Genomic DNA, 12,032 nt, shown 5'->3' with positions numbered 1-12,032 from the left:
CGGCGTTCTCATGCGGAAACGCACTGAGAAGGGAAATCGTCGCCACGGGGAATTAACCCCGTGGCCCACCTGTCCGATGAAACCGGGACCAAGCTGGAGTTTCGGTGTCTTCCTCTTTTCCCTCCTCTCCCCGAGTATTCCCTAAAATGTCAGTTGTGATACTCTCATACAAAATACGATTATGTGCGTGCGAGTGTATTATAAAGCCACGCACCGAGTATAATCGGGATTAAAGCGCCTCGTCGGCACACACCAATTGGCGTGAAATTAATTGTCCATAAAAATGGTGTCGCGAATTTCTAGAGGGAGAAAAAGAGCCGCGCGCGTGATCGGTTTGGGGTTTTTTCTAATTTGTAATTTTTTCCGAATTTTACTTCGTAATCCCGTTTGTAAAATTGACGAAATTTTTGACGAATTTGCCTATTGTCTTTTTCGTTTGAAAAAAGCAACCTTGGCAGATTCAGAAATGAAGAAAATTCCACTGAATCGGTTAGAATGTTAGAATCGATTCGAGTTGGAAAGGTGTACAATAAGTTGAGAGGCGTAGACATATTTTTTTTTATGTAAAAATACATAAAAAAGCTTTATTTCGCCACCGTTTTCTTGCAAAAAATAAGTATAAAAAACATCTCTCCTTCGCTCTAGTCGTCGTAAACATCATCATCATCATCGTCATCATCATCATCATTGTTATTGTCGTCATCATTATCATGGTAGTCGTCGTTGTGATCGATATCATCATCATTCTCCTCATTATCGCCATCGTCATCATCGTCGTCGTCGTCATCATCGTATTCAACATCGTCATCATCATCGCCGTCTTCAACTTCGTTATCGTCGTCGTCTTCTTCTCTCGGCGATCGCGCATACAACACAGCGATACGTCAATACGGCAAGTATCATCGTCGCTGATCATGTTAGAGGTATGTGAGCGGTGTGTGCGTGATGTGTGTCGGTGAACGGGGGGGTAGGACGGAGGGGCCGCGACGGGGGTAGCGGTGAATTGACTAGTATGGCCCGGATCCACCACTGGGTGCCCCGTAACTCGTGCTGGGTCCGCTCGGTCCGGTGCCACCGATTCCGCCGCCGATTCCGCCGCCGTGACCGCCGCCGATGCCGCCGCCGCCGATACCACCGCCGATTCCGCCGCCGCCGATACCACCGCCGATTCCACCGCTGTAACCGCCGCCGCCGTCGCCGCCGCCGCCACCGGTAACTTCCTTCTGTTGATGCGAAGAAAAAAAAATTAAATGATTGGAAGATTGGTTTAGAATTTTCGCTTTTTTTTTACGTCACGCCTCGAGTTTCTTTCCCTTACCTGCGTCTTGTATTTGATAAAGTAGACTTCCGGTTTGCTGGGCTGAGTGGGCGTGATGGTGGGCAGGCTGATCTCGGGTGCCTCTTCGGGTTTCTTGACCAGCACGTAGATGAGCGTTTTCTGCTCGTCCTGTTGCGGCAGCGCGGGGATCACCGGAGCGGTCGGGGTCGGCGGAGTGGGCGCCTTGATGAAGATGATCTTGTAGTGCTTCTGCGCCGGACCCTGCGGCGCGATCGGCCTGATCACTCTTTCTTCAGGAGCCTCCGGAGGTGGTACGTGAACGTAGATGTGTTTTTGAATGAGCGCGCCACCGCCGAATCCACCACCGAATCCACCTCCGCCACCTGCGCCGAACTGTGACTGTACTTGGATACCACCACCGCCAACCCCGCCGCCGAGGCCACCTCCTCCGCCGAATCCGCCGAATGCACCGCCACCGCCGAATCCACCGCCACCGCCACCACCTGCAAACAAAGCGCCGACCCCTCCGCCGCCTCCTCCGAGGGATATCCCTCCGCCGCCTCCTCCGCCGCCTCCGCCGAATCCACCGCCGCCGCCGGGAGCACCGTAGCTACTGCTAGGCTGGCTGTAGGAGTATCCGGCTTCCGGCCGCGCCATCGCCGTCGCGGCGAGCGCCAGAATCTATGATTGCAAATTGATTCAATTTTACTTTCCCGATGTTTAGATGTCAAAATAGATAATAGAGATTTTCGCCTGATGTTCGAGCATTGTCTCGTGGTTTTTCTTTAAGGATATTTTAATATGTTTATGTTTGGTTATAATTTTAATACAATGTATCCCTCGTTCCCTTATTCCACTTTCTCTTCCTATTCTTATTGTAATTTATTATATATATTATGCAAAAATTATGCTACTGTTAAATTAAATACAGCTCATGAATAAGTCAAGATGAATTCGTTAAAATCTCTCAATATTTCTCACATAAAAGAGATATACACGTGCGAAAATATATTATTATTTACTTGGTGTACATTAATATAAACAGTTCCCACGCGTTCTTAATTAATAAATATGTAATAGATATAGATCTCTCTCGAAGACAATGTAAATGCTTTCAAATTTTTCAAGTGAAATAATCCTCGGTATTCTTCTGCTCGTTCTTAAACTTCGGCAAACGAAGCAGTAAACGTATATCTAGAGAATAAGCGGTAAAACGTTTCCGGAAGTGCACGGCGGTGGATTTACGAGCACGTGGAACTCATCCTTTTGTTTCAGCCACTGGTTCGCGCTTAGCGTTCCACGGTGTTGTTAGTATTACGTAAACCCGGGAGAGAATCCCGATACTTAAGTTCTTTTCTTCCTGTTTTCTCTCTCTCTCTCTCTCTCTCTCTCTCTCTCTCTCTCTCTCTTTTAAATCGCGCGAACGGAACTAGAGAAGTGGCACAATCACTGAACCGGTTCTCGGGTTAGTCACTATCACGGAGTACATTGACACCGCACACAATACTCCCTGTGCACCTTCCCCTCTCTTTTACTTTCTCCCGCGTTCTCCGCGCCTCCCGCCCTCGGATGGAACCCCTCGTTCTCGGTCGTAAACGAACGACGAATTCTCTCCTTGTCTCTCTCTCACGGACTTATCATCATCCTCCGAGAAATCTCCCGTACGCGCGAGAAGAAAGTCAGAGAGAAGGATCCGAATGAAAAAAAAAAGAAAAGAAACAGCGAGGACGGGAGGAAGAGGAAGAAGGAACGAGAGGGAGAGGAGAGGAGGGGAGGAGGAGGAGGAGACGAGAAATCGGGGAAATGAGAAATCGTCGTGGACGGGCTACTCACCACGAATGCCCTCATGGTTGCTGCTGTTCCTTGATTTGAGGACTGATGCTTCGCGGATGTCTTGTAGCCCCCTTTTATACGGGCCAGGCATGGGGGCCCCACTCGATGCCTCGACCCATCACCTATGAGATGCGACGGGAGCACTATTGCAAATCTCTCTCCCTCTTTCTCTCTCTTTCTCTCTTTCGGGGTTCTTACCTCTTCTTGCGATACAGAGAGCCCGTACTGCTCAAATTTGTCTCTCTGTACTTTCGGTTGAAAAATTAACCATTCGATCCGGATAGAATCGGTTGCGTCCATCCGTGACATACATGCGTCAGGTAGTGTTAATTCAATGACGAATGAACGTGAGAAATGGACCGTACGACATCTTGTATCACGAATATCGCGAGAATTTATCTAGTTCGTTTATACGCGATACCGTAATAACAGGATTATTTTGTTAACACAACGGTCTTTCAACGAAATGATCTTATCACTGCTAATCAAGCTCAGACAGTTCTTATTAATTTTGATGGCTGCGTGATGTTCTCGTACATAAATTTAGATAAAAATTAAGTATTTTTTGCGTTACATTATTCCTAATAAAGAACGATAAAATGCTGCGATAAAATATTAAAAAATTCGTGTATAAATTTCGTTGACTTTTATTGACTCATCGAATGTCACATTTTATGAAGTTGTTAATGGCGAACTTTTTAATGATATCGCGCAATCATTACATTCCTTATTACAAGGCTCTTACGAAGAGACACAATAATGTCGCGAGTACTTGAAGAAAGATTGTAATGCAGGCATTATTCCACCCGCAAATTATGCTGCGGTTTGCCATACAAGTTTCAGTCCATTTCCTGCAGTCGCCTGCAACTTCCTATATAAGTCGATGTCCGCCCACGAAAACGCCGCTTTCTTTAATACCAAATTTTTTTCACGGCCAGGTAAATTGTCGATTAATTGTCGTCGGGCTGAAGCCGGGAACGCTAATACTGGAACGGAACTCCACACAGAGAGAATTTTCTCTTAGAATTTATTCTGAAAATCATGGTATTTGTGTGGGACGACATGTATTATACGAAGAATTTTATGCGAGCTATTTTGATTAATATATCTACCATAAGAAAAAAATGTTAATATCTATCTATTACAATAAAATGTAAAATATGTTTGATTAATTTTACTGAAATATATATAGTAAAATTTCAATAATTTTTCAAAAATTACCAATCTGCTTGGTAATTTTTATTAAGTTGTTTGTAAAATGTCTTTTGTATATTTCACAAATTTCTCGGTTGCCAAGTTGTCCCAAGTTTGTAGTGAATTTAACGGTAAAATATGACGAAAAATTCTCTCCGTGCAGATATTTTTATTGCCGCGATTCTTTTCGTACCTCGTGCACGTACACGTGTTCGGGTAAGCAGATGACGAGGGTACGGTATAATGACACGCAACAATACGAAATACGCGAATAATGCGAGCGTGGATCTTGCGCAGGGTAGTTAAATCTTACACTTAAATGCAGCTACGCGTTTCGGAAAATGTGAGTGAGAGCCGAGGGCAGGCTGAATCGCGAGAACCTCTGTTTTGTATGACTCGAAACGTAGATTTGTAGAGCGATGATGATAACTGATATAATGCTCGCCGGCCTATTCAGACCCGTGGGAAAAATTGAAATTGAGTTTTACGCCGGTGCGTAGGCCCATTATCGTGCGTATCGCATGTTTAAAAAGCGTGATTTTCGCGCTTTTGTAGAAAGCGTAACTGGTAACGTCCGACAGCCACTTGTGGCATCTCCACGAGACGCTCGACTGAACAAATTTTGCTCTATTACGTCATATTGAGATGTGCTACTTGAAAAATATTTATGCAATACTCTAATTCATAAATGCTGCGATATATATGAAAATCTTCGGGCTTAATGCGAACTCTGTTTCGTAAGAGCCTATAAAAACGTTGCTATCGATGAAGAAGTCAATCTTTCCTCGTAAAAATCTATAATTGGAATTTAAAATAATGAGCCTGAATTTATTTTCCTCGTTTTTATTTATTTATTTATTTATTATGATCGATTTCGATCGAACAATTAAGCGACGAGAATCCATCCAATTTCATTTTCGTCAATTTTCGAGGCTTCTGTCACACGTAGAAATCTGCATAAACGTTTATCTCGTTTTTTTTTCTCCTAACTGAGATGCGGACGTTTCACGATTGACTAAGTACTTAATTCGCGGTAACCGAATGCTTTCCGCCACTGGTGGTTGAAACAATGGAATTGGCTGCTTCCGCGATCCGCCGAGAAACGGGCAGGAAGAGAAAATAACTTAAAAAATTTCGATTGCAACTTCCTCGGAAATGCCTTACGTTCATGCATACCGCATAACGACGAGAAAAACAGAAGGACCGAGAAAGAAAGGGGGAGTGAGAAGATCGGTGAACCGAAACTCGTTTTTTTTTACCGATATATCGTCGCTATTAATGCGGAGAAAATTAGCATAGAGGATCCTACGAGCACGTGCCGACTTAATTTTGCAATGATGCGCGATGCTCTTGCCGCGATACAAGAAAAGTAGATCACGAGCGGAACGAGTTCTCCAATTCGGACGCGGCACGACCATCGGTCGACGAAAAGTCAGCCTTGCTAAGTGACGGTATCCTCTCACGTTCGAGGTCCATCTTTCCTGCCCCCCCTTCTCCTCCACAGTTAACATAGATATAGACGAAGAGAGGCTACGGTTTCGATGAACGATTCAAGAATGACATAATAACGAAACTGACACAGGCCTCCGCGCAGGTCCTACTCTTCTTCTGGCAGCCTCGACACGTAAACGCTGTATCATTCGGCTCTTCATTTCAACGACTGTTTAAGTCAAACGAAAATAGAATAAAAATTCGAGAAAGTTTAGTCGCACGCGTTGTGGGATTCCACGATTTTATCTTGTTTTTGTAAACACGATTAATAATCGTTAAAATTAATTCTGTCTACAGTTCGCATACTTATGTAATAAAATAATATAATTAAAAAACAGAGAGAGAGAGAGAGAGAAGCAGAAAAAAACGTCAATTAAAATAATGACCAAGCGGGAGAGATTTCGGTCATAAAAGGCACACTCGCTACACGAATTTCTCTCGGAGAATCCTTCTTACGATATAATCAACATGATAGATCGCGGTAAAAGCAAATGTGTCTTTCGTTTGATAGATAAATATTTCGGGGAATGTTAGAGCTCACACGGTGACAAGTCGCAAAAATTATCGTCGGCCTTCATTGCGAAACTGAAAGTCTTCGTTGCCCGCAAGGAAGCTTTTGCCTTCCTCGCGGGAGGAAGAGGGAAAAAGAGAGAGAGAGAGAGAAAGAGAGAAAGAAAGGGACCTCGAAATCCATTTGACCCGAATATTCGACTCGACGTATATGCATACATACGGAGACGCATCAGCTTCTCGTTTTCTTCTTCGTTTCCCGGTCGAGGAGGAATTAAACTTTCCCGGCGAAGGAAGCGACGGCGGGAATCTTCCTTCCTCTGTCGCGTTCTCCTCCTTTCCACTGCCTGAGCGCGGATTCAACGGGATCTAGATCGTTATCGATCGCACACCGGATTCTCCGATCGGCGGCGGCCATTGAGGACGAGGACGAGCACGAGCACGCGAGAGAGAGTCGTGCCGACACAGCTTACTGTGTACCACGATTCCCCTTGGAGAGAAGAACCGACGCAAATTGCTCATAGAATTTGGTTGCCATACGATACATTTTTTAAGCTGACACTAGAAACTGACGCTCGTTCCAGTTACGTAAACTGTTAAATATTAAAGGGTGAAATTTGAACCAATACCTTGAGTTAAATGACATTTTGTTGTTTTTAACTATTATGTATGTCGGAATTTATTATTTTAACACAAAACAGTATTATTTTAACCCCATTAGTTCAATTAAATTAACATTGTTTTAGTTAAATAGCATCATATTGAGTAGGAGCAGTGGCGACTTATAAGAATGATTAAAAATGACTCACAACAGTTGAGTATAATTTAACACTACGAATTTAACAGTGTATTCTAAGATACTAATAAAACAAACTAACAAACTAACAATAAGTTAAACAGATATATAATGAAATCAACTCGTCCTCTTTATCGCCGAGTTTTAAAATGTTACAACCTTACCGAATGCAACTAATTTATCATTAAAGGACGCTCTTAAACGGTAGCATTGTAAACCTTTATGCGTTCCGTTGCACAAATACCCGCGACACAAAAAATCCATATAGAAAAAAAAAAAAATATCGCCGGCCCAGAGAGTGTCCCAACTCCTTCCCATAAAGCGTCGTAGCGCGTAATGTAAACGTAACGTAATTTGCGTCACGTACATTACGGGCAGATTAGACGTCACGCTCGTCGCGAATGTGGAATACCGTGAATAGTGCCTCCTTTTCCGCGACCGTTGTGCAACACGTGTGTGTATATGCATGTAACGCAACTCTGCGCTAGCCATTATGCGTAAGTATCTTAGAGTATAATGATAATGATAGGATACGTCCTCGTAAATTTTACGCTCCCTCGAGGCAAAACGCTAAACCGTCGGAGCACATACACCTACGAGGCAGTGAAATCCCTCGAGATCTTCGAGATCGTGGCGAATAACGCGTATTCGTATGTCGGTACGTCGCGCGCAGAGGAGTCGACTTTGCGTAACGGATCTGCCTTCGAATATGAATACCGCACCATAACGGACCATTCGATAGGTACCGATAGTTTCCTCATTGAGAGCACTGGACAATCGGCGGGAAAAATTTTTTCTCTTCCCCCTCACGCGTCCAGCGTGTCCGGAGATCACCGGGTATAAATTAACGTTGCGCAATATTTATTGCGAGACGTAATCGAGCGAGAAGCTGTAAGAAACCGAATGTGTAAGACTCGGGCTCGTTAGAAGGTGAAGCGAAATAGGAACTCGCTCGATCTGATGGCAGCGATATGCCGCGGCCGAAGGTGCGGCGAAGAAGCTGGACCCGTTACGCGAAATATATTACAGAGAGAGAGAGAGAGATGCCCTCGAAAACGCGGCGTGGCGCTCGGCAAATGAGTTACATGCAAATAACGTTTCGCGATCGAGCGATTCAATTCGTGACGGAACATCCCGACACGCTGGACACCCCGCCGCCAGTCTTTCCCACCCCGTTAGATAATTTCGCAACGCGAGGCAATTTGCGCCGAGTGCTGCGTCAGATTGAGCATCGATTCTTCGCAGCATCTAGATATTCAATAGTTATAAAAAATACGCAGCATTTTTAATAGTTATAAAAAATACTTTTTATATATGGAGAGGTAAAAGCCATAGTGGCTTTTAAAATATTGACTCGTGTGCATAGATGCAATTTATATATTTTACAGATTGCATCTATGCACACGAATCAATTATATTTCAAAAAATTTGACTTACACCACTATGGCTTTTGTCCCTCCATATATACAGTATATCTTTTAGCAAAAATCTAGATGCTATACATATGTATATATTAAGATGTTCAAAGTGCTTTATATGCGGCGATCCGTGCGTGGGCCTCTCGAGGACAACCAGAACAAATCTCTCCTATTCACTGACCCGGGAAGGAAGACCTTTCTACCTTCGAGCGCTGTGGCATATCTCGGGACGTCCGGTTAAATCGCGCGGGGTACTCGAGATACGATTTTCCCGTTCACCTCGGGCCTTACGCGGCTTAATTACATGCCCCTTCGCTCTTGCTCTCGGCTACGTTAACTGCCCAGTAAGAGCGCAGCGAGGACGCCCGTTCTTCCTCCGCTGTTCTCCCATCTCCGTCTCCTCATCTGTCGCATCTTTCACCGTACGAATTCCATATTGACGCCGATCAGACCCGGAGTGGTCGTACTCATTGCCGTAATTGCGAGGATATTTTAATTAAATCACTTAATCTGTCGAAAAGCAGTAGATGTATATCAGAGATGCGGTAAGAGTAAATAAAATTTAAAAGAAACTTGCGTTGTTGAAATCAATAAATTAAAAGTTATTAAATATGGTAAGTTATTAAAATAAATAAATTAAAAATAAAAATTATTAAAGCAGGGAGCAAATTATTCATTATATAATGCTCATTACAATGAGATTATTACAATTTATTCCATGCTTTAATATTTTTTTTTTTTTTAATTTATTGATTTTAATAATTTAATGTATTTAATAATTTTTTTCTTTTCTAATTTATTGATTTATTGAATCTTTGGGATATTGAATTATAATTTTAAATTATGCAAAAGGGATACAGTTAGTGTTATGTTGTAAGCTACAGGATTAAACGCGACGCGATCGCCGATACTGACACGTGTATTCCATAAGGCGGCGCGTAAAGTCTCCTCTTTCGTGTTCTCTCGATCGGCTCATTCGATTTGTCGGTCTGGCATGGTATTTCCGCGGGGATAATCGCGTTATAATTGTAATGCCACGGGAGAAGAAGCGCTACGCAGACCACAGACTTGCCCGAGTGCCAAGTTATCCTTATCTAACACTTTCTCTCCTTTCCAATACTGTCGTCAGAGTATCCGAACGTCGTCTCCGAGGCGCTCATCTCTCGTCGGGTATTAAGGTAAAATCGTCTTTGCGAATTTTCGGTTAAACCAACACACAGGTCAATTGCGTAACGTGCGCATCTCTCTCTCTCTCGAGTCTATAATCGCGTGATTCCTTATTTATTACTGTACTATATCAAAGAACTCTACATACCAGATAATTTTATGATGCCTCTCTCTCTCTTTCTCTTTCTCTCGCTCATTCTGTATAAGATCTTACGAAATTTTTGCTGAGAAAAAATATAAGGAGAAAGAGAGAGTCGTTATAAAAATGATTATAAATTGATTTACGTGGAAATTAGATATAATATTGCGTCATCAAGCTGCGATACTCGTTCTCGTAAGCACGAGAGGTCTATAACATTGATCTATAGATCCGCCGATAATCGTCTGGATAATGTTAACTCTATATACGCCGAAGAGTTTCTTTCCGTCGAGATTACTCGCCCGATATTGCCCGTTCTCCGTTCTCTAAAACTTTTGCAAGCTCGGAGAAATGGAAGCACGTTAATTCCATCTCCTGGGAACACGATATAGCGGCTCACCGGGGACTCACCGTGTTACTCTCGATTAATCGGCGCAATCATCGCGTAATTCTCACGTTTGCTGATGTAATCTGGAACGGCCGACGCGACGCGATTCGTCCTTTAAATGGGCGGAGTAATTGGCGCACCGGCTTCTTGCTCCATATCTATCATCGCCCACGTCATAATTCTCCCGAGGTAGCGGTTAACCCTTTCGCTCTTCCATGTTTGCTGCGTTGTTAAATATATATTGTATAAGATATTTAACTATACGAGGATAAGTTCCACGTGGTTCTCGTTGTGTGTAAGAATGATATTCATTAAACGTTACGAAATTTTGGTATTTTATTTTATTTCTTTACAAAATATATTGTAGATGACGGTAAAATTGATCGAGAGGATTAATCTCAATCTTTATATTAATCTCGTATTAATCGCATATTAATCTCGTGCCCATAAAATTCTGTCGAAGACTTAACTCCAGAATTAAAATGATTCTACCAATACACAATAATTGATAACAATCGAGATTGGGTATCAGAGTGGTTGATGATCTTTCAAATTGAGTAAAAAATCTTTTTTTATTTTAAGACAATAATATAAGAATAATGATCCACGATGCTCCTGCACGACAAGCTATAAATTCTTACTTTAATTTATTTAACATGTTAAGAAAATGAGAGTTTGCTCGCTCAAGTCGCTCATAAATCCGATAGCAATGATTATCAATTAGACGGACCATGGTACGATGGGGTATCGTGAGAAACGGCGTGTTGTATAATAGCGCTGCACCGATCCTCGCTAACAGACGGATATAAACCGTAGGCCCGAGCGACGGCGGCGGCGGCGCGGCGCCGGCGGCGGGGCGTTATATACTTTCCAGGAAGTATCCAAGGCGGAAGGGGTACGTGGTCACCGGGGTCAGGAAAATCGATACGTGCGCAAGAAGCTGCATCACGATTCTGCATCTCCGTTCTTCGGTATAACCGACACACCGCGCGATTTCTTCCGGTAAGAAATATCTCTCCCAATTCATCACCTGGCGAGTTAGACCTCTGTTTGCATTAGGTTTCCGGTATGAAGGATAATTTATTTTTTGGGAGAGGGAAGGGGAACAAATTATGCAATATACTAATGACATTTCGTATAGCACATTCATAGCCCGACGTCCAACAAATCTTCTTAATCCAGCTATAATATAAATAATTTATAAATCGAGATACTCTCAAATGCGCGCGCTAAAGAAATGCGTATGAGCATCTCGAAAAGCGCAAATCACGCCGACGAAGTTAGAAAATCGGCGTGCAGCCGTGAAACTCCCACGCCGACAAAGGTAGAAAACCGCCGGGTCTAAGAAGAAAAAAAAGAAGAGAATCTCCCGCGGGGGTGACATAACGTATTGTGAAGTGTGAACGCCGATCGAAGGCGAAATCGTCTCGGCGGCGCCAGTAACACCGGGAAGTGAGGAGAAGATGCGTCAATAATAGACAAAACCGGCGGAGTACTGAAAAGCTGTGGGAACGCGCGGTGCCAAGCATCATCGGCGGTGGTAGGAATGTCTCTATGGCCGAAGAAAGTTAAGAATTTTCACCTCCTAGAGAAAGCACACCGCATGACGCATGTAGATATTACGCCACGTATAGAATGAATTTCCCCCCTCGCCTCGACGGCCTTCGATCCCGTCGTCGTCGTCGTCGTCGTCGTCTTCGCCGTTGTCGTCAGCACAATACATCTTCTCTCAATGGGTCGTGTCTTATCGTCGCGTTGAAGCTTCCTTCTTACTGCCTTCCGTTTTCTTCCTTTTTGTATAATAATAATAATAATAA

At 43.4% G+C, this 12,032-nt stretch overlaps 1 protein-coding gene across 1 annotated transcript; it reads right to left on the bottom strand.

Moving 5' to 3' along the window:
- Positions 1-1,007: 1,007 nt before the first annotated feature.
- Positions 1,008-3,127, bottom strand: LOC112462574 (glycine-rich cell wall structural protein-like). Its single transcript, XM_025028440.1, has 3 exons — positions 3,113-3,127; positions 1,319-1,960; positions 1,008-1,220 (listed from the first exon to the last, which is right to left on the bottom strand). Exons 1-3 carry the CDS (start codon positions 3,125-3,127, stop codon positions 1,008-1,010), a joined length of 870 nt encoding a protein of 289 aa, XP_024884208.1.
- Positions 3,128-12,032: the final 8,905 nt, after the last annotated feature.

The sequence above is a fragment of the Temnothorax curvispinosus genome, unplaced genomic scaffold (genome assembly GCF_003070985.1).
Source record: "Temnothorax curvispinosus isolate PA1 unplaced genomic scaffold, ASM307098v1 QBEX01012524.1, whole genome shotgun sequence".
Classification (NCBI taxonomy): Eukaryota; Metazoa; Arthropoda; class Insecta; order Hymenoptera; family Formicidae; genus Temnothorax; species Temnothorax curvispinosus.
This window is presented reverse-complemented; position numbering and strand designations above follow the sequence as displayed.

Coding starts and splice junctions, on each gene's coding strand:
- LOC112462574 (XM_025028440.1), bottom strand. Junction 1,221..1,318: donor TTATCAAATACAAGACGCAG/GTAAGGGAAAGA, acceptor CATCAACAGAAG/GAAGTTACCGGTGGCGGCGG.